General features: G+C 37.7%; 2 protein-coding genes across 7 annotated transcripts in view; one reads left to right on the top strand and one right to left on the bottom strand.

Moving 5' to 3' along the window:
* SCYL3 (SCY1 like pseudokinase 3) overlaps positions 1-8494 on the top strand; it is a 48906-nt gene extending 40412 nt beyond the window's left edge. For 2 of the 3 annotated variants that reach the window (XM_057725693.1, XM_057725692.1), the window contains exons 11-14: positions 3018-3189; positions 5625-5783; positions 6599-7287; positions 7798-8494. In XM_057725693.1, the coding sequence (XP_057581676.1) occupies positions 3018-3189; positions 5625-5783; positions 6599-7287; positions 7798-7857 (1080 nt within the window). In that variant the 3' untranslated portion in view covers positions 7858-8494. The remainder of the gene's footprint in view (positions 1-3017; positions 3190-5624; positions 5784-6598; positions 7288-7797) is intronic. The other variant, XM_057725694.1, reaches the window with a different exon arrangement.
* A 6-nt stretch (positions 8495-8500) lies between these two features.
* The window catches only part of FIRRM (FIGNL1 interacting regulator of recombination and mitosis), a 39981-nt gene continuing 27172 nt past the window's right edge, over positions 8501-21309 (bottom strand). For all 4 annotated transcript variants that reach the window (XM_057725687.1, XM_057725689.1, XM_057725688.1 and 1 more), the window contains 8 exons: positions 18109-18294; positions 16206-16328; positions 15014-15109; positions 13458-13571; positions 11754-11858; positions 11038-11118; positions 10011-10130; positions 8501-8856 (listed from right to left, as the gene is read on the bottom strand). In XM_057725687.1, the coding sequence (XP_057581670.1) occupies positions 8668-8856; positions 10011-10130; positions 11038-11118; positions 11754-11858; positions 13458-13571; positions 15014-15109; positions 16206-16328; positions 18109-18294 (1014 nt within the window). In that variant the 3' untranslated portion in view covers positions 8501-8667. The remainder of the gene's footprint in view (positions 8857-10010; positions 10131-11037; positions 11119-11753; positions 11859-13457; positions 13572-15013; positions 15110-16205; positions 16329-18108; positions 18295-21309) is intronic.

The following is a 21309-nucleotide window of genomic DNA, read 5'->3' as shown; positions in this document are numbered from 1 at the left end:
TCAGGGCGTGTGATGTTTCCAGCTTTGTTCTTCTTTCTGAAGATTGATTTGGCTATTCAGAGTCTTTTGTGGTTTCATACAAATTTTAGGATTGTTTGTTCTATTTCTGTGGAAAATGCCATTGGAATTTTGATAGGGCTTGCATTGGATCTGTGGATTGCTTAGGGTATATGGGCAGTTTATTATCAGTATTAATTCTTCCAGTCCATGAGCACAGAATATCCTTCCATTTATTTATGTCTTCTTCAGTTTCTTTCATCAAAGTCCTATAATTTTCAGTGTACAGGTCTTTCACTTCCTTGGTTAAATTTATTTTTAGGTATTTTATTCTTCAATGCAGTTGTAAATGGGATTGTTTTTCTTTCTCTTCCTGACAGTAAAACATTGTTAGTGTATAGAAATGCTACAGATTTCTGTACATTGATTGTGTATCCTGTGACTTTGCTGAAATCATATGTTAGTTCTAAAAGTATTTTGTTGGAGTCTTTAAGGTTTTCTACATAGAGTATTATGTCATCTGCAAAAAGTGACCATTTTACTTCTTACTTTCTGATTTGAATGTCTTTTTTTTTTTTCCTTGCCTAATTGGTGTGGCTAGGACTTTCAGTACTATGTTGGCAAGAGTGGGCATCCTTGGCTTGTTCCTAAATCTCAGAAGGCTTTCAGCTTTTCAGTACAATGTTAGCTGTGGGCTTGTATATGACCTTTACTATGTTGAGGTATGTTTCCTCTGTACCCAGTTTGTTGAGAGTTTTTATCATGAATGGATGTTGAATTTTGTCAGATGGTTTTTCAGGATTTATTAAGATGATCATATGATTTTTTACCCTTCATTTTGTTAATGTGATGTACTGTGCTGATTGATTTGTGGATGTTCAACCATCCTGGCATCACTGGAATAAATTTCACTTGATCATGGTATATGATCCTTTAAATGTATTGTTGAATTTGTTTTCTAATTTTGTTGAGGATTTTGGCATGTATGTTCATCAGGCATATAGGCTTGTAATTTTTTTTGTGGTGTCCTTCTCTGGTTTTGGTGTCAGTGTACTGCTCACCTTTTTTTTTTTTTTTTCTTTTCTTTTTTTACTGCTCGCCTTTTAAAATGAGTTCCCTCCTTTCCTATTTTTTGGAAGAATTTGAGAAGGATTGTTATTCTTTGAATGTTTGGTTAGAATTCATCAGTGAAGCCATCTGTTCCTGGACTTTTGTTTGTTGGTAGGTTTTGAATCATCTCCTTACTTGACCTGTCCAGATTTTCTGTTTCTTTATGATTAATTCTTGATAGGTTGTATGTTTCTAGGAGTTTATCCATTTCTTCTAGTTTGTCAAATTTGTTGGCATATAAGTGTTCATAGTAATCTCTTGTGATCCTTTGTGTGGTATCAGTTGTAACATCTCCTCTTTCATTTCTGATTTTGTTTGAGTCCTCTCTTCTCTTGGTGAATCTCTCTAAAGGTTTGTCAGTTTTATCTTTTGAATAAACCAGCTCTTAGTTTCATTGAATTTTTTTTTCTATTGTCTATTTAGTCTCTATTTCACTTACTTCTACTCTGATATTTATTTGCTTCCTTCTGCTAACTTTGAGCTTCCTTTGTTCGTCTTTTTCTAGTTTCTTGAAGTGCAGAATTAGTTGTTTATTTGGGATTTTTCTTGTTTCTTCAGGCAGGCGTTTATCACTGTTAACTTCCCTCTTAGAACTGCTTTGTACTGCATTCCATAGATTTTGGTATGTTTTATTTCCATTTTCATTTGTCTTAAGGTATTTTTTGATTTCTCCTTTGATTTCTTTGAGTCATTGGTTGTTCAGTGGCACTCTGTTTAACCTTCTCATATTTGAATTTTCCAGCTTCTTGTAATCGATTTCTAGTTTAATACTGTTGGGGTCAGAAAAGATGCTTGCTATGATTTCAGCCTTCTTAAATTTATCAGGATTTGTTTTGTCACCTAACATGATCTGTCCTAGAGAGTGTTCTGTGTGCTCTTGAGAAGAATACATGTTCTGTTGCTTTGGGATGAAATGTTCTTTGTAGATCTGTTATAGCCATCCAATCTAACGTATCATTTAAGGCAAATGTTTTCTTACTGGCTTTCTATCTGGATGATCTGTCCGTTGATATAAATGGGATATTAAAGTCCCCTCCTATGACTGTATTGCTCTGTTTCTCCCTTTAGGGTCTGTTAATATATGCTTTATATATTTAGGTGTTCCTATGTTTAGTGCGTAAGTATTTATAAATGTTATAAATGTTGGATTTGACCCCTTTATCATTATGTAATGCCTTCTTTGTCTCTTATTACAATCTTTGTTTTAAAGTCAGTTTTGTCTGGTATAATTTACCTCAGCCTTCTTTTGGTTTTCATTTGCATGGAACATCTTTTTCTGTTCCTTCACTTTCAGTCTGTGTGTCTTTACACCTGAAGCACATCTCTTATGGCATCGTATAGATGAGTCTTGGGTTTTTTTTATCCATTCAGCAGCTCTGTCTTTTTGTTGGAGTATTCAGATTCACCTACAATTTGGTTGGGGAATTGTCTACAGCCTTCCCACCCTGAATGCATCCATCTCATCTGATGCTAAGCAGGGTCAGGCCTGGTTAGTACTTGGGTGGAAGATCACCTGGGAATACTCAGTGCCATAGGCTTAAAAGGGTGAGCTCTTGGGAGGACTCTGTGGCCTTGGTTTGGAAGCAAGAGCCAACAGGCATCATGGACAAATCTAAAACCTTTTATAGCAACTTAACAGAGTAATCTTATTTCTAATACATTTCTAATGTATTTATTTAATTTCATTTTTACTGTATTTTCAAAAAACTATTAGGCTGTGATGGATCGAGAGAGGAAAATATTGGTCTTTGATGGCAGAGAGGTTGAGAGCTAGTGACTTGGAATACACATATCTAAGAAATGAAGTTCACCTGAGCAAACACAATCATTGCAGCCCAACTACTTGTTTACAGGGGGAGAAAGAGACAGACAATATGGTTGTGTACACTTATTACCCAATTCACTCCTAGGTATTACTGGGCCTGCGTGATACCAGCGATTCTATTGTGGCAATTACTCTTCACAGCCTAGCATTGTTGGTCTCTCTACTTGGACCAGAGGTGGTTGTGGGAGGAGAAAGAACCAAGATCTTCAAACGCACTGCCCCAAGTTTTACTAAAACTACAGACCTTTCCCCAGAAGGTAAGAATGATTAAAAGGCCTAGTGTGGTGTTGTTGTCTTAATTTATTAAATTTTAAACATTATACACGTAATGCAGATAGATTGTATGCAAGTGATACAGAGAATTATAAGGAAAAAGTTAATAATTTCCCTCTCCCAACTCCTTCTGGGGCGTCTAAGGTAACCAGTTTTAATGGTTTAGTGGGAATTTTTTCATCCTTTTTTGTAAACCCACAAAGACACACAAATATATGTTTACACACACACGTATAGGATTTTTAAAAAAACAAAATGCTGTGCATAATTATACAACTTGATTTTTTTCGTGTAGCAGCTTATCAGGGACTTGTCTCCAGGTCAGTATATAACTGCCTAATAGTTTTATTTTTGACAGCTGCCTGATATTTCATTGACCATAATTCATTCAGTGATTTCCCTATTGATGGCTAGTGCACTCATTTCTGGATTTCTTACTGAGTCAAAGAATATATTGAAAGTTGTAAGTTTTAAATAGATAGTGTCAGTTTCCAAAAAGGTTGTAGCAGCTCTTAACAGTACCAGATGTTTAAGTTCTTTTGATGTTAAAGGTCTGTTAGGTGACAAGCTGTTGATTTTTAGGTACTTCAAGAAATCAAGAGAAAAAAAAATCCGTATGTTCCCACTGGACATTATATGGGAAGTAGCCATAATTTCTGGGTTTATAGGCTATAAAAATCAAGAATAAGAATTTTGTACCAACAGTGTCATTGCTTCTTTGCTCCTCTGTATAACCCTGAAGGATGATGGCCATGTTATGAAGCTCTGGATCTCTAATTCAGTTCTCAATGATAGTGAGTAGATAGCATGAAAATGGTTATTAATAGAAAAGAACTGTCAATAGACTGTTCTCTAATTTTGATGCCAAGAGAATTTTTAAAGCAACACTGACTTCCTGACGTTTTTAAGAGAGTTCAGTTCTTCCTTGGTGCTAATGAATTGGTGTCAGTGTGGCCCCAAGGAGATTAAAATGGGTGATGTAGAAGCTGTTGCCTCCTCTTCAGCCATGAAATGCCCATACCAAACTGAGTGAGGTCTCTTGTTACGAGTTTTTCTTTTAGCAGAACACACAAAGAGCAGATGAAAGATTTATTTCTATTTCATACCAGGAGGAGAGGGTATGTGTAATTTTGAGAAATTTAGGGGTCAGTCCCTGGGGGCAGCTTTACGTGTTGAATTAGCAGAAGTCCCCACTCCCAACATCTTTTTTATTTATTGGATGGAGTTTTCTGGTTCTAGACATTTTATATGCTGTCCATCTGGATTGCTCTGTAATCTGAATAGGAAACTGAAAAGGTACCAAAGCAGCAATAGCAGATGAGTTTTTATTAAAATAGATTTTCCTGAAAACTTTGTAAGTCTAATCCCACTGACTTGCCACGTTAGGCTCATCATCCAAGACGGCTGGGAGCCCTGGTGGGAGCCTACATTCCAAGTTTATAGTAAAGAGAGGCTCTGCTTCTACAGGACACAGGGGACTGCTGGGGAAGGGGCGTGTGTAAAGGAGGTACTCTCAGACTTTATCTCTTTCCTTCTGTCCTTTTGCAGTTTACCTGCATGGTTAGACCTAAGAATAAGGGCTTATGTGCAGCTTTATGAAACATGCACCTAAGGGAAACGTCTGCATGAACAAGAATTAGGGAAGACAATTCAGAGAAGGGGATCTTGTGTAAGAAAGAGCAGCAGGACTTTAGCAGGGAGGATAGTGGTAGAAATAAGCAAGAGGGTGGAGGGCTGGTGGAGGTCAGACTGGGGTGAGGAGGGGAGATGTGGCCTGTGATGACTTAGCCCAGGCCATCCCCCTCGCTCTTCGTTTCTAAGGTAGAGGAAGTATTTAGCCAAAAATTTTGCTAGAATCCTTTTGACCAATACCAACTTTTGAGTATAAACTGTCTGATAAGTTGTTAAAGACAACATTTTCTTAAAACATTTTTCTTTTCTCAGTTGGGAGTTAAATGTCCACAAAATTTACCATTTTAAACATTTTTAAGTGTACAGTTCTGTGGCATTAAGTACATTCACGTTGGTGTGTTTGTACTCTTTATTCTTAAAGGGAAAATAAGTAGCATCAAGTACAGTTTTGAATCACCACGAAGATGTTTTTAAAGGCTGTTAACTTTTATAACTAGGTATCCTAAAGGTTTTCTCTATCTGCTCCAACTGCTCAGCTAATGCTTGAATCCTTTCTGTTCCATTACCACCATGTGGACACAGCCTATTCTTAAACGCCTCTAGGACAGGCAGTCCTTTCGTAGTAGGTATGTTTCTTCAAATATTTGGAGATGCCCTATCCCTGCAACCTGTCTTTTATTTGTGTTAAACATACCCCTCTCCCTTAACCATTGCTCACCTAACATGTGATAGGAAAAGAAGCAATTTACTACCCCTGTCATTTTTCGGAGTTTTTATTTATCTTCAGATTCTGCCATGCACGTCATCTGCAGCCAGCGCAGTCAGCTCTCGCCAGTCTTGAAGAACCCCTCCTCTAGCATATTCCCTAAATGTTTTTCTGGCAACGTGCCCATCAACAGCAAGAAGCACATACAGCGAGATTACTACAGTGCTCTTTTACAGACAGGTAGATTTCTTAAATTTGCATAGCTGTTCCACTGCTTGGGTGAATGTTTTCCTGAGTAATAAGTTTAAATTCTGAAACCTGAGGGCACTTTGGGAATATTAAGATTTATTTTTCTTATTATTTATAATTATGAACTCAGCTTGGGTCCATCTTTTTTCGCTGGACTATAGGGTATATGCCTGTCTTTTCTTCATAACTGGTGAAGACAATTGCTTGAATTTTTTTTTGCACCAGATACTTTACTTTGTGACTTCTCCCAAATTATATCAAAGAATGATAGTTCTGGAAGATGTTAATAGGTGTGCCATGAAAGAGGAGTTCTGTGGTTAAAATAAGTTTGGGGAATTGAGCACAGAATGAGAGCACCCTGCACAAGACTTCAGTGACTAGACTGCACTTAAGAAAATCTGTTTAAAATGAGGATGTGTTGGGTGAGGCACTTACTTGCGCGTGCGACACTTTTTCAGGGTGTCCATCATCAGCATCTCAAGGGTGACGTTGCCTGGCCCAGAACATTTTTATATTTGTTTATAGACAGTTATGCCAGAAAACAGTATGTTTGAATATTTTGTAAAGAATTAGATGCTCCAGTTCGTTGTTGCTTGGTATGCTTCCATCTAATTACAATTCAAGTATTTAATTTAGATCGCATCTTTGTTGATTTATGTTCTGCTGGGATATCTCATACTTCAGTGTACATGGATATTTCCAAGGAAGTGGATCTATATGTTTTTTAGTGTTAACTTTCTCCTAAGTATATTGCTTGTTCTTAACCAACATTTCATGACAGTAATTCTTGTACGTATCCCCTACAGGCGATCAATTTTCTCAGCCTATTAAATATCCCATCAACGGAATCTCAGATGTGAAAATTACCTCAGGAGACAATGAAAAGTTCCCATCAAGTTCTAAAAAGGCTGAGGAGTGGCCTGACTGGAGCGAGCCTGAGGAGCCTGAGAACAAAACTGTCAGCATAGAGGTCTGCCCTGCAGAGCCCCATGCTGCCACCAAGTCCCTGCTCAGTAACGCGAATGCAGAGGAGACTTGGGATGACTTTGGGCCCAGCAGCTCAGACATGGAAATAGAAGGTAGAATCGTGACTACAAGACCTGTTACCTCAGGGGAGCAAACGGCCATTCCTGCTTTGCTTCCACTCACTGAAGAGGCCAAGACTTTGAAATCAAGCCCACCCCAAAAGACCAGTCTTGCACAAAGCAGGGATGACCCAGACCAAACCAAGCCACCAAAAGTGTTGTCACAAGAAAGGCACCTTAAAGTTCCATCAGAACTTGGTTTAGGAGAGGAATTTACCATTCAGGTAAAAAAGAAGCCAGTAAAAGACCCAGAGTTGGATTGGTTTGCTGATATGATCCCAGAAATTAAGCCTTCAGCTGCCATTCTTATTTTACCTGAACTGAGGACAGAAACAATGGTTCCCAGCAAGGATAATGTCTCATCAGTGATGCACTTTTCCTCAAAATTTGCTGCAGCAGAGATTACTGAGGTGAGGATTATTCAATTGTGCTGTTAGGTTATGTATTCCCCACGGCCCCCCCGACCCCCATAGAAGGCACACTGTCTCATTTATAGCGTGCTGTTTTCCCAGTGAGAGAAAAGACTAATGTTCACAATTGGTTAACGTGATCAAGCATAATAAAATGAATCAAATCAATTCCTATAAATGGCATCTTTCCTTCCCTAGAAAAATGTAGCAGTGCTCAGGCCAATAAGTGGGCCACTTATTACAGTAATAATCTTTTTATTTAGAAGAGGGATCAAACCAAGAATATGGTATCATCAGTCTGATTTTATTGAATTATATGGTCCTTGGAAATTTATTTTTCAGTGCTGTGGTTTTGCAGTACTGTCCCTGTTATAGTAAATTACTTAGTACAAGGAAATGTATTCTGGCATCAAAAGACACGTGTTGGGCCCCTTATAAATTCCTGATCTTTCAAATATGAACATGATTTGTTTCAGCAGGTCGCCCTTGGTTTGCTCTTTCTTGTTGCAGGGAGAGTCTACAGGCTGGGGAGAAGATGGCGATCTGAACTGGGAAGACAGTAACTGGTGACAATGGCTGTGAGTCAATCTTTAGGGAAATGGATTCCTTTTTAAAAAAAAACAGAAAACTAATACCTCAAAAGCAGGCTCTGCAGACAAGAAAACCCCAAAGCATCCTGTTTTTCTCATACCAGGAGCTCTTTTTCCAGTCAGTGCCAACACAAGTGTGAGACCTGGCGTGTTGGTGGGGAGCCCTGGGTGGTGCAGAGGTTCACAGCCCTTCTTAGAGGAAGAGCCTTTGCCTCTGACTGAGGCCAGTTTCTGTGAAGAGCAAGTGGCTGTGGAAAGGCTGAACTTACTGCTTTTTTCCAGGACAATTCTGGAAGTAAAGAAAATAAATACAAAAATTCAAGCTGATTAGCTTAATTTTGTGCCATTTCTTTGTCAGAAGAGTAAGCTCTATCATGAAATACAAGTTACTGAAAAAATTTTAGCTATAAAGTATATAAATGATTTTAAATTGCTAAGGTTTCCTTAGGCAGCTTATTTATTTGTTTACAGATGTACTGTCTGAGTGAGTGGTCCTGTGGTGACCTGGGCAGTTACTGACTGTTCCACCTGTATTACCTTGTACCAAAGTTCTTAATGAGACATATCCCCCCGCAATCCTGTTCTCTAAATGTCCAATAAAGACTATTTTCACTAGATTCAACTTTAGAAAAGTTTTATGTGTTAGAAAATGTACAGACATAATTACATCAATGTTTACATTTATAACATTACATCAATATTTTCATTTATAAAACGTACTGCAGGATGACAAAAAATCATATCCAAGTCTATCTAGTGATAACATGGTCCAGTCCATTGAGTTTTCACCCTAGAATACATGACGTTTTAGCTTATCGATCCTTTCTTGGAGTGTCTCCATTTTCATCAGCAGCCAGTCTGGAGGAGGAGACTTTTGGAGTAAATGCTCGATTGCCTCCAAGGCCGTTGTTGCTGCTTGCAGTGCTGACCTGTACTCTTCTTCCAAGGGGAGCTCATGACGGGCTCTTTTCGCACAAGGCTGGCAATGAGAAAAACATCTAATGCTGTGATACCCATTCCAAAATGATAAAAATAAAGAACTTTCCTTTTGGACTAGAATAAAGCTTAAAAGGACAAACTGAAACCATGAAGTTTTATATGAAAATTTTATTCTAGTCATTGGTTCACAAGGGCAGGAGGGCACCCTGCCCCAGCAAACATCTGGAGAGAGATGTGAAGGCATTTTTGGTTTGTCACAGGGATTCAGGCTACTCCTACCATTAATGCTCAAGGTCCAAGGAAACTAAGAAGTGCTGCCTTGTCCAGTAACTTGCAGTGAGTATTCTTTAGCCAGATAATCTGTCCTTACAAAAAAGCCCCAAATATGAATTTTCTAAATGCCTCCTGTTTTCCTTTTAATGCTGAGTTTATAATGATGCTTTTGGAGCCAGTTCAGTAAATTGTCAGGGTTTCTAACACCCCTGCACCAGGAGGAAGCATTGGGGCCAAGACAGGTTTTATAATCACTGTCCTCCTAATGAAGGTCATAATATATAAATTCTTGAGGGCTTATTTATACTACTTATATATTTTACTTTATAGATTTCTGGCATGTCTTGAAAGCAAATTATTAGTTTTTTTAAAAATAAGAATTGTAACTTAAACTTCCCATTATGGATTACTATCCCAAATATACTCTTACTGCTCAAAACAATTTTCAATATCCTTAGAGGTGTCAGATTTCTGCCGTTCAATAGGCAGATGTGACTTCTAGACAATGCCAGAAGTTCTGAGGCTGATGTGATGAATAAGGCAAAGGATCAAGCATTTCGGAAGGTTAAGTTAATTGGTTTTCTTCTGTGGTTCAGAGACTACTGTAGCGTCACTGGTACAAAGATATAACTTAGGTTACTACAAATAATTGAAAGTTATATTAAAAGAGTATATTTAGTATGATGTTTAAAACTTTTTTTGTAGTCCCACCTCTGTTCCATGTGTTGATAACCTTCCAGGAAGAAGAACTGTGATTTTTAAAAGAGTAGCTACCATAAAACAATTTTACATGTCTAAATCTGTTTATTTTGATATTCAGTATGAGGCCAAGAACCATGCTAGTTTGTTTTACTTTTATCTGTAAATAATAAGGCAGAATTTCTTATAAAAGCTTGATCCACACAGAAAATCAGTCCATACCTGTAAAGATGACCTCTTTGCTGCTTCTACAGTAACTTTAGCAAAGGGCTCCCAGAAAGTACCTTTTTCCTGTTTGACACGTTCCACTCTGGCAGCTGCAGTTTCATCTACAAACCCCGTCTGCCAGAAATCATGAAAAACCAGGCACACATCAACATCAGCATTCTCTACTCAGTATCAAAGTGGTGTGATACTCAGAAGGTGAAAAGGCCTGTGTGTGTAAGTGCTGAGTGTTAAACTATTCTGGCTTAGCCTATGAACTAGGCAAAGTTTGGAAGTAAGCTGAACTCATCTGTAAATGTATCCTCAAGTGTAGTTTGGGTAAAATTATTCTACAATGTTCTCCTCCTTCCCTATAGAAAAAAATGATAGTCTGCTAGCCTTTACTGAATAGGGTGAGAAATCGTTAAAAGCAACATGTACACACATTTACTTACATCTGGCTTATACGTCATCTATGCATATATAAAAATAATAAGAGACATAGCCCAGTTCAATAATGAGATTATATTAAAAAATTAAGCATCATTCACTTTCTCCTCGTGTGCTAACTTCGTGGTTTAACTGTTCTATTAGTGCTTCAGTTAACCTTTCACTCACACCCTACTGCTATCCCCATGTAAGTTTCAAAGCACGCACAAATATGGGAGCCATGTGATTCAGGTTTGGTCATATTTGGAAAAGCCATGACTAGATTATAGTGGTGAACATGATCCTCTCAGGCCTGTCATTCTATGTGTGAATCTAATTACGATGAGTAACAGGTGAGGGATCCTCATCCTTCCTCTCACTGCCTCATCAATGCAACAGCATCCCCAACTACAGGCAGAGTGACTCCCAAGTGATCTACTTCTGATTTGTACTGAGGTCTCAACTGCTTAATAACAATGTGTCACCACTGTGATAAGCACTGTGAAAAACTGGAGCTAACAAAGATGTTCAACTTGATTATAATTTCAAACAGAGGTGACATGATATAGAACAAAATATGCGCCACTGCTGTGTTGATTCTATATAAATAAAATACCTTCTCCAGAAAGGACACAACTTTGTTCTTTGTTTCTTCAGAAGAGAGACATTGTGGAACTATCTCTTCATGATTTGTTCCCTATTAAAAGATTAATAAAACTAATTTCAATATATTTCAACAACCTGCAAAGACAAGTACATGAGTTATAAGAGCTACCTTAATTAAAAATGCATTTTAAAAGAAAACAGTGCCAGAGGATATTCAAAAGATAACAAGCTCATAGTTATTTCAGGGTGCCTTAGGATAATACAGTATCTCGCACAAGAATAGAGCTGTAAGCTGTAATGACTTCTGCCCAGTCATCCCAACGCCTCTGGGCCCCCTTGTGACCACAGGCACAACAGTGGGTAAGAGTAAAAGTAACCCAGGGCAGGGTCGCCCTCTCTACAGAACTGAGCTATCAGGTCTGTGTTCATCAACCTAGCCCCTATGACAGCTGGAGATGAAGTGTATTCTCATGCAACCCTAAACAGCATCTGAGTCAGTACACCTGGTCTGAATGCCTGTTCTGATGGTTACGACTCACAGGACCTCAGGAAAATCACCTCAATTTTTAGGTCCTGTAAAATAGATGACTAGTGAGATCTCCTCCAGCAGAAAATTTTATAACTAAGATACAAAAGCAGCTCAATAAATGTTTTTGGAATGTTTTCAAATATCTGAGATGTTAAAATATTTTAGAGGTCACTGTGATAGACTGGCCTTCTAATTACCTCAGCAAACTGAGTAAACGCCTCCAAGGAATGTTGTTCTAGTAGCCAATTCCTGTCAGCTAGCAGTAAGGCAAAAACAGAAGATAGGTTGGGCAGAATTTTGTCCTAAAAAGAAAACCAAACCGTATTAAATAGAGGAAAACCTCAGCAGAGTACATTCATTATTCTAATGTCAAGTTTCCATAATTCTGTCCCAGTGAAGACATGCTGAAACATGTTAAGTCAGGTCACTCCTTTGCTCAAAGCCCCAGCCCTCTGTGTCAGCTCTCCTCAGGCGAGCTCCCGCCTCGGGGACGTCCACTTACTATTCCCCCTGCCTGGGAGTCGCTTTCCCCAGATGCCCGCTTGGCTTGCTCCCTCAGCGTCAGGTTTAACCACATGTCACCGTGGTGAGGGCTCCAGTGATACACACTCTTTCTTCCCCTCCTCTGCTTTATTTCTCTCCGCACCACTCACCACCCTTTAGTATGTGACATACATCCCCCCTCGCTTAAGACTAAGACTAAGACCCTCTGTTGCCTCTCAACAGGCTGAGGGTCGCTATTTATTAGTTTGGCTCATTACTGAATCCCCAGTGATTAAAACAGCACCTGACACATCGCAAGAACTCTTAATTTTTTTCTTGAATGAATAAATGAATGTCATCACGTGGCTTTAAATGCCTCTCATGTGCTGATGAATCCCCCAAATTTCTTCACCCCTTAACTTCACTGCTGGGAATATGTAAGGTAATGTCTGCTAATAAAACATCTGTTCCACAGGTTCTGGGCCCATTAGGGTTGGTAGCTATGCACTAATGAAGCAGCATTTTGGAATACATTCATTTTATGCTAAAAAGAAGAGAGCTGAAATGCAGGTATCTTTGAATACTTTTGTCCAGAGAGTTGAAAAGAAGATGTCAAGTATACACTTGTCTCATGAAACACCTTATGTGATGAAAACAAATGGTATGGTACTGTTTACCTGTGAACAACAGAGCCCTTTAGAAACTAACCAGTTCAATTTTTGGTTTCAAAGGTTTTAATCAACACATACTGAGATAATGCCCATCCATCATGTTTTTGTTCCAGTTACATAAAAAGTTCTCATCTGAACTCTTTATAGTATAATATCTCCCATGGATGTGGAAAAAAAAGTCAACTGTCTAGAATTGTTGTTTTGACCACAACAATAAGGAAGAAAACACTCAATTTATGAGGAAGACCTTTTGCTGTGAGGTATGTCTTAAAATTCAGTAGAGGTGTATTGTCAGGCCTTTACAGTTTTATAAATAAATATCCATTTGTCAGCTCTATATATACTTGGCAATGTTTTCAAAAATATCATCTTAAAAAACAAACAGGCTCCCTTTCATGGGTATAAAACCAAGAGAATAACTTTTATAAATCACCCAATTTCCTCATTATACACTATTCCCTAGAAGATATAAATGTTTTCCTTCCTCAGGAACTTTGTGTGCTAGAACCCAACTGGAAAAAAATCTCACACCATAGCCAACCCTATAAATTATTTGTACGTCAACATATATTTTTCTAAAAGTAAATCAAGTGAGTTCTATTTTGACAGTCACTAGAGAGTGACTCTTCACAAAATTCATTTTTCCCCCAATTTTCATTGTCAGCAAATCCACAGAATTTCGGAAATTAAAGCCTGAAAATCCCTCAGTAATTCTTAAGAGATTGTGTAACATGAAGAGGGTATTACCTGGATGGCTTGAGGTATGGAAAGTTTTCCCAGGGAAGATAGAAAATCAAGAACTGCCAAACGAACGTGGTCAGGAGGCTCTGATTTAAGAAGTGAGGCCTGCAAGGTTATTACCTAAAAGGTGTGAAGACCAAAGGATAGTTATAAACGAAAACAAATGCTTTGTAGAGACATGGCTAAGATTTTGATGGGTAGGTAGGAGAGGAAACAAAATCAAACCCAGGGCAGTCAAACACTCCACAAAGCCTACACTTCAAAGGTGGAATTTGAATAAAACAATAAAATGATTGAGTCAGTTATTATAACATTGGTCCTACCCACTACTGTAAAAAAATAAAATAAAAAAATAAAAAATCCATGTATTTCTGAAAAATGATATACCAGTGCTCTTCTTTTAAATCTTTAAAAATTATTTTGTATTTTAAATTCTAGAGAGAGAAGTTCATTATTTAAAACATGGATGGGCAAACTTCCTGTAAAGGGCCAGATGGTAAATATTTTAGGCTTTGCAGGCAACATATTCCTTGTTGCAATATACACACATACATACACACACATATTTTTTTTTAACAAACCTTAGTGCTGTGCTGCAAACAGGAGGGCAGCATCTAGCCAGGAGGCCATAGTTTGCCAACCCCTGGTTTAAAGGAACACTGAGACAGTCTTCTATAAAGCAAGCAGTATCTAAATGAACAGTTTACTTATGTTGAAATTTTAAAATGTTATTTGGATTTTTTAAAGGTAGGCACAATTATTTATATCAAAACTCACTATTCAATTTTTCAAAAAAGAATATTAGAATCTTCAGAATCAACATAATTTGAGTTATTTTACTATTTTCTCATTCTCTGTAATTACACAGGTGGTCATTTAAAATAGACCTAATTAGTAAATATTTGTTAATGCTAAGTTCTTCATTAGAATTAAGTACACAACCACTAACCAGAGCTATTAAAAATGGAGTGTTGCTAGTCCCACTCTCTGCAATATGCTACGATAGGGTACTACTTTTACCATCCTCCTAAATAGGAGAGGTTAGCTTTACCTCGGAACAGTTTTTGTTCAAGCGACTGTAAGCTTAAGCCAACTCTTGAATTAGGGGATCAAGTCCATCCAGCATGGACTCATTCCCAAAACCTCAAGTCACTTCAGGGAAGATGAAGGCCTTCCTTTTTCCCCCTCTCCATCACCTAGAACCTTCAAAAGTGAGGCATACCTGAGGTAACACCACAAGGATCCCCCAGTGACCCTGGTTCTGCCTGGTCCAGCCACGCAAGCTGGGAGCCAGAGAGAAACTTCAGTAGCACTCCTCCTCAGTTATTTTACTTCTTCAAAGAAACAATGAGGATTATCCTTAAGTCCATGTTGGTTATATCCCACACTTCCACAGCTGCTGGTATGCCTTTGAAAATGCTATGAATGCAGGGTTCACAAGTGAACTATGACTCCTAACCTCCAGGATTTTTCCTGAGCAGTTAACAGCAACAACAAAACAAGTCTGACTATTCAGTATCAAGGAGACAGAGAAGAACAGATAATGTGCCCACTATTCTCACCTGACTTATCAGCTGAGGATCTAGAGTTTGAATGAAAAATCCTAGCAGCGGAAGTAAAAGGCTGAGTGTCTGTTGAACATAAGGTTGATCTGTTACCTTAAATAAGAAGCACAAAATAATTTTGGTGAAAATTTTCAATTACATGAGAATAGCAACCTTTGCATTTATTGTATATCAGGCAATATGCTAAGCACTTTATTACCTCACTTATTCCTTATAACTATGAAATAGGTATTATTACCCTGACTTTACTAATAAGAAAAGGGGGCAAAAGGTTAAGTAATTTGCTCTAGATCACACAGCTAGGAAACAGCAGAGCCATGTTTCAAACCAAGATTTAACTCAGATGGGGATCTAATTAATTTTATCTATCACTGAAAAAGCTTGCTTATTCGTCTTAAAGTTCCACTTTTCCTCTCCATAACTTTTGTTTCTATCATGATCCTCAATGAATATTTATTGAATGATTTGTGAGGATCAGAGAAAAGCACGTGTTGAAGTCAAAATGCTGCAGTAGTGAAATCTGACTGTATACATAAACTTTAATGATAAAACATCATCTGCAAAACCATTTCTACATCAATATTCCCAAGTGTGAATGTTGCCCTCAGCTTCCACTGTCCGGGACAGCCAGAGGTCACACGTTTATTTTGACTTAAAACAAATGTCATATTTAGATATTTAACTAAATATGATTTTTAAATTACAATGATCTGTGGGACACATATCATTCTCATTCTAGCCTGATCATCACGTGGCTTTCTGGCTTTTCTGGAGAAGGGGAACACAAATTAGCCACATCCATCTACTTGCCCCTTCCACCTTTAAGCCAGATCACTCTCTATTGCCCAAAAGATTTTATAAAAGACCTTAGAATAACGGAAACAAGCTATACCAACCAAAGAGAGAAGAAAACAACAGAAGAGATTTAAAAAAAAAAAAAAAAAAGGTCCAACTGGTCTTAAAAATAGCTAGAATGTCACTGTCACTCTACCAGGTTCTAGTTTTACTAATATCATTCTGTCACACTCTTAAATAGAACTGGCTGAAAGACTATAAGTTCTAATCACGAGTTCTACCAAGAACCTAAAGAAATTACATACATTTTACTCTACAGGGAAATTTCAGTATTATTCTCTTTTTTCAAATATTTTATTTGTTCTTCAGGGAAATGATTAGTTGCTTTCCTTACCAGTTTAATGTTTAAAAGAGACCAAAGCTGACTCCCAACTTCCTTAACTACAGTTTGCTGTCCCATATCCAGAGCTTCACCTGCAGAATTACATACAGCAAGCAAAGCAGAGAGCACTGTGTTCTAAAGGGGAGAGACAGGGAAAGGATCTGAGTTTAGATATCATTCTAAAGGAGCTGGAACCCAATTACCTAGACGCTTTGAGTTACTTACAACCCTTCATAAAAACCCATGCAGAATTATATTGCTAAGACCCAAAGCCATCTCTTCAGCGATTTATTTTAATACATGTATATTTTCCTAAAACTAATTTTCCTTATACATAGAAACATTTGCTTCATTTTTCTAAAGAAACAAACTTTTTTTTTCCTTGTAGGTTGAAAATTTAACAAAATAGAAACAGCATCATATTTTAATAAATAGGTTTGATACAAACGGCCAGTGTCGTCAAGCTAATTTATAATATCCATCAACTATTATTTTTTTTCACATTATGTACTTAGCAATCTTTTAAAACTACTAAATTATTGTTGCTATTGTCATAACTAATCTTTAAAATTTTTCAGCAACACTGCATTCAATAAGCACATATAGTACTTAAGTACACTATCCAGAATCTGAAACTAAAGACAATTTTTCCTGGACTCACTCTTCTCTACATATCAAATCTCTCTCTGGCCAGGAACGGGGTTGGTTGGGATGTGGTAACAATCCGTAACTTTGACTTTCATCCATTATACTTCCAACAACCACACTTAATTTTATGTAATTGCCACACAGCTTTTAATTTATGATTTACTTATTCGCTTTTACAAAAAAAACATGTTAAATGACCCGCTGAACTGAAGTTTTGGTCACAGAGCAAAGATCTGCTGAATTTTCGAAAATAGATGCTTTTATTTTATCTAACACAAAAGACTTTTTATCTTTACTCTAGAAATTTGTGCACAATAAATGCAAAACCTAAACAATTTCACCTACCTAACTAGGTATTTAATAGTTATCCCAAAATAAAGGCACGTAAGATTTTGTTTCCTTTCTACACATATAAATGTTTTAAATTATCTTGATTATGGCCAAGTGCCACTGTCTAAGAATATCAGAACATTTACACTCGGTTAAGTCCTAAGAAAACCCTGAACTCATAATTTAAAATTGCAAATAGGCCCTCATCCCCTTGAATGCCGTCTCCATCCTTGCTTTGATTTTTCTCTACTTATCACAAACTGATATATATATATTATATATATACATACACACATATATGTATTTATTACTTCTTTGTCCACAGCTAAGCTTAGAATGTAAGTCCCTGAGAGCAGGAATTTTTTTGTTTTATTCCCTGATGTATTTATATCTCCAATGCCTAAAACAGAGCTTGGCACATATGAACACTCAAAATATGAATGAGTGAATCAAAGAATGAGCAAATAAACACTCAGCTACACGCACTATATTCAGTCAATTTTTTAAACTATTTTTCTTTACTTATAGATGCATTTCTTTTTTATTCCATTATTTTAAGAGGGAACATTCTAAATAGAAAGGTACATAAAGGTTCAGAAGAGGTTTGCATAAAATGAGGGTTGTACATCATATAGAAGAATCATATCCACCTAATCCAGAGATATGTCAGCAAAAATACTACAAATAAAGTATTTCATAATGTGTTTCATGCTGTTCCAATGTGTTTTGAGCTACAGACTCTCTCCCCCCAGCATTTACATCAAACAAGATAATAGTATGTTTCTCATAGACTCTTTTACAATGTAGAAATCCGAAACTCTTGCTAGATTTTAACCTGAGGGCACAAACTGTCTATCTTTTAAACACATTCCCAGTAACTAAAACAGAGCTTAATAAACAGCTACTGAATGAATCAAGGCCATCAAAATTATCTTACCAGAGACTCAAGTTCTCCCAGTGTGCGACTGCTGCCTAGCCACTTCCTGCACTGTGCAGTGCCTGCTCTGAGGACCTCAAGTGCAGTTTGTTTCCTAAGCTCAGCAGGTAATGCCTGAAAGGAAATGTATTGCCACAGAAGCAGATTTTCTGCTTCTTTTGGGGAAAATTTCTGGATAAACTCCACCTGAAATAAATTATTAAAGAAACAAGAGTAACATAAAAGTCTAGTGAATGGATACACCAAAGCTAAGTATTAGCTTCCATATTTAATATTTTTAAAAAGCTCTTAACTGAAGAGCAGCACCACAAGGTACCAGACCAAGGTAGCTTAAATGAACACACATTTTAGCTGTCACTCTTCTTGTTGCGTTTTTTTCCAAAATGAAAAACACAGGTTAAGCGAAGCACGATACAAATCCATTAAGAAATGTTAAATAATGTATTTCATTATTAGTCACATCAGCTATTTTACATGCTCCTACCCAACTCAGTCTGTTTTTTTCCTAAGAATCTGTGTCACCTTGTACAGCTAAGTCAAAAGTAATATTCCAAAATATGCCAGCAAGATTGATTTAGCCAACCTTTGTGGCTTACTACTCAGCTGACTATCACAGAGAACTTAAACAAGCAAAAGTCATACATTCAGTTTTCCAGCCCTGCTCTACTTTAGACAACATGTGAAACTCGTTCACAAAGTGTTCAGAACAGTATGGTTGGCAAATCCATTCTACCGCTGAAATAATTCAAAGTGCTTGCCAGGTTAACAGGAAAACAGTAATGTTTTAAAATGTGGTGTCAACAGATTAGATAGAAATGGAAAACAAAAGTCCTTAAAAAAAAAAGTTAAAATGTTAGTTAACTATTTTCATTTACGTTACTGCTGCATCATGGATACAAAATCTGGGTTTTTATTTCACTATCTAAAAAGACACCATCTTGGACTTACCTGGTGACACCGTGGTTAAGAATCCGCAGGCCAATGCAGGGGACATGGGTTCAAGCCCTGGTCTGGGAAAAGCCCACATGCTGCAAAGCAGCTAAGCCCAATGCGCCACAACTACTGAGCCCACGTGCCACAACTACTGAAGCCCACGTACCTAGAGCCTGTGCTCCCACAAGAGAAGCCACTGCAATGAGAAGCCCACACACAGCAATGAAGAATAGCCCCCGCTTGCTGCAACTAGAGAAAGCCTGTGCACAGCAACCAAGACCCAACAAGCCAAAAATAAATAAATTTATTTTAAAAAATAAAAAATAAAAAGACACCATCTTATAGGCAAAAGAACTGAATAATTTCCAGCTTCACTGCTTGGCTCTCCTTTTCCTTTAGCATGTGCTCTCTCACCTTTGCTCTCTATTCCCACCGACTCTCTCCAATTTCACCCTTCCTTTAGATGAATCTCAAATGCCACCATCTCCAACAGCTTCCCCATTCCTACCTCTTCCCACACCACACCTCCCCAGTAAACACCCACCAAAACCTGATTTGTGCCTCAGTTTTGCCACTCATCACATAACTACCTTTTATTATGAGTATTTTTATAAATGTATAATTTCTACTAGGTTATATGTTCCTAGAGATGACATGACATAGAGCAGTGGATCCCAAGTTTTTTATTTTAAGCAACAAAACACTATTAAAAATTTGTGAGCAAGCTTTGTATGTCTAAATAAAAGCAGATTTCCTAGGGTAGAGGGAGTAAGGAGGCAAAGTCAACACCCCACAAACAGAGGAGGCCCCTGAAGTAGCTGCATGAAGAACAGAAGAAAAGAACACTGGGGCCGTGGAAAGAACACAGATTTTGGAGCAAGTCTGATCTGATCTGAATCCTGGCTCAGTCATTTATTATGTGTGAGTTCAGGGAAGTTCTTTAATTTCCCTGAGTTACTGTTTCTTCATCTGTAAAATGGACATCATAATATCATCTATCCCACAAGGCTGGTGTAAAGACTAAAAGAATTAAAGTACCTGGTACAAAGCCTGGTCCATATTACAGTCTCAAAAAAATACAGGTTTCCTCCCTGCTTCCTTTAAGAAAAGGGATGTCTTAAGAGAAAAGGAAAAAGAGCTGAGCATGACAGAAGAACTGATACTTGTTAAATGCTCACTTGATGCATATATAAATTCTCTATCTCATCGAGTCTCACAACTGCCATCTAAGTAATAGTATTTCAATTTTAGGAGTAACTAACTCTCCCAAAGATTCTCAGAACAGGGATTCAAATTCAGGTTTGTCCCTTAATTTTAAGTTCTATTACAGTAACTTGACCACAGCATTGGATAACTGAAGGAAAAAGTTTAAAGTAATCCCTCATTTATCCATAACTTACATATCTGATAGCCGCAATTATTTGGAAAAATTTAGAAAACTGGGAAGTATGTAAGAGATCTCTAAACAAAAACAAGAGTTTATCTATAACAAAGCTTCTAGAACTCATTTAGGGCTAATTCATTCTGAGTTATATATTATCCTAAAAGTTAAAATTTCACAACCCTGGGAAAAGGATTTTATTCCTATCTTATGTGAGAAAATTGAGGATCTCTTCCAAATCCCACTTCTTCAGGAAGGGCCTCCCAGTTAAAAGGGCTTCTAAGGAAGAACAATGTGCGGGGAGCCAAGAGTAAGACATTTGATAGGGGAGTGAAAAGTATTAAAATTCTAAGAGATCTGGAGCAGATAACTCTTGAGGAGTTTTGGAGGGAAGAACAGCAACTCTAACATGTTTTCTAGAGGTCTGTGAGGTGGGCCTGGTGTGCTTTCTGCCTTGGAGACACCTGTAAGGAAGAGGGCTAGGAGGTTGGTGTGGTTCCCCTGGTGCCTGGCCAACCTCTCTTGGGCAGGAAAGCAGGCGTGGACTTGGGGTAAACACTATAGTCAGAAAGCACTCCCAGCATTTATTGAGCACCCTCTCAGCGTGGCACTAGGCTGTGTTTTGTACATCTCTAAGTCCTTACAAATTTTTCAAAAGAGTTACACATATCTATCACTTTGTAGACAGGGTAACAGTTTCAGAAAAGATGACTTGCACAAGGTCATAGTAAGCCAAGATTCACACCAAGGCCTAAATAACCCCCTTCGCTAATTTAGTGTTTCCTGAGCTTGTATCCATGTCAGAATCATGTAGGAATTTAATAATAATAACAAAAACAAGTTACTGAGCCTCACCTCACAGCCACCACTCTATACCCACTCCATTC

The sequence above is a fragment of the Hippopotamus amphibius genome, chromosome 3 (genome assembly GCF_030028045.1).
Source record: "Hippopotamus amphibius kiboko isolate mHipAmp2 chromosome 3, mHipAmp2.hap2, whole genome shotgun sequence".
In the NCBI taxonomy this organism is placed as follows: domain Eukaryota; kingdom Metazoa; phylum Chordata; class Mammalia; order Artiodactyla; family Hippopotamidae; genus Hippopotamus; species Hippopotamus amphibius.
This window is presented reverse-complemented; position numbering and strand designations above follow the sequence as displayed.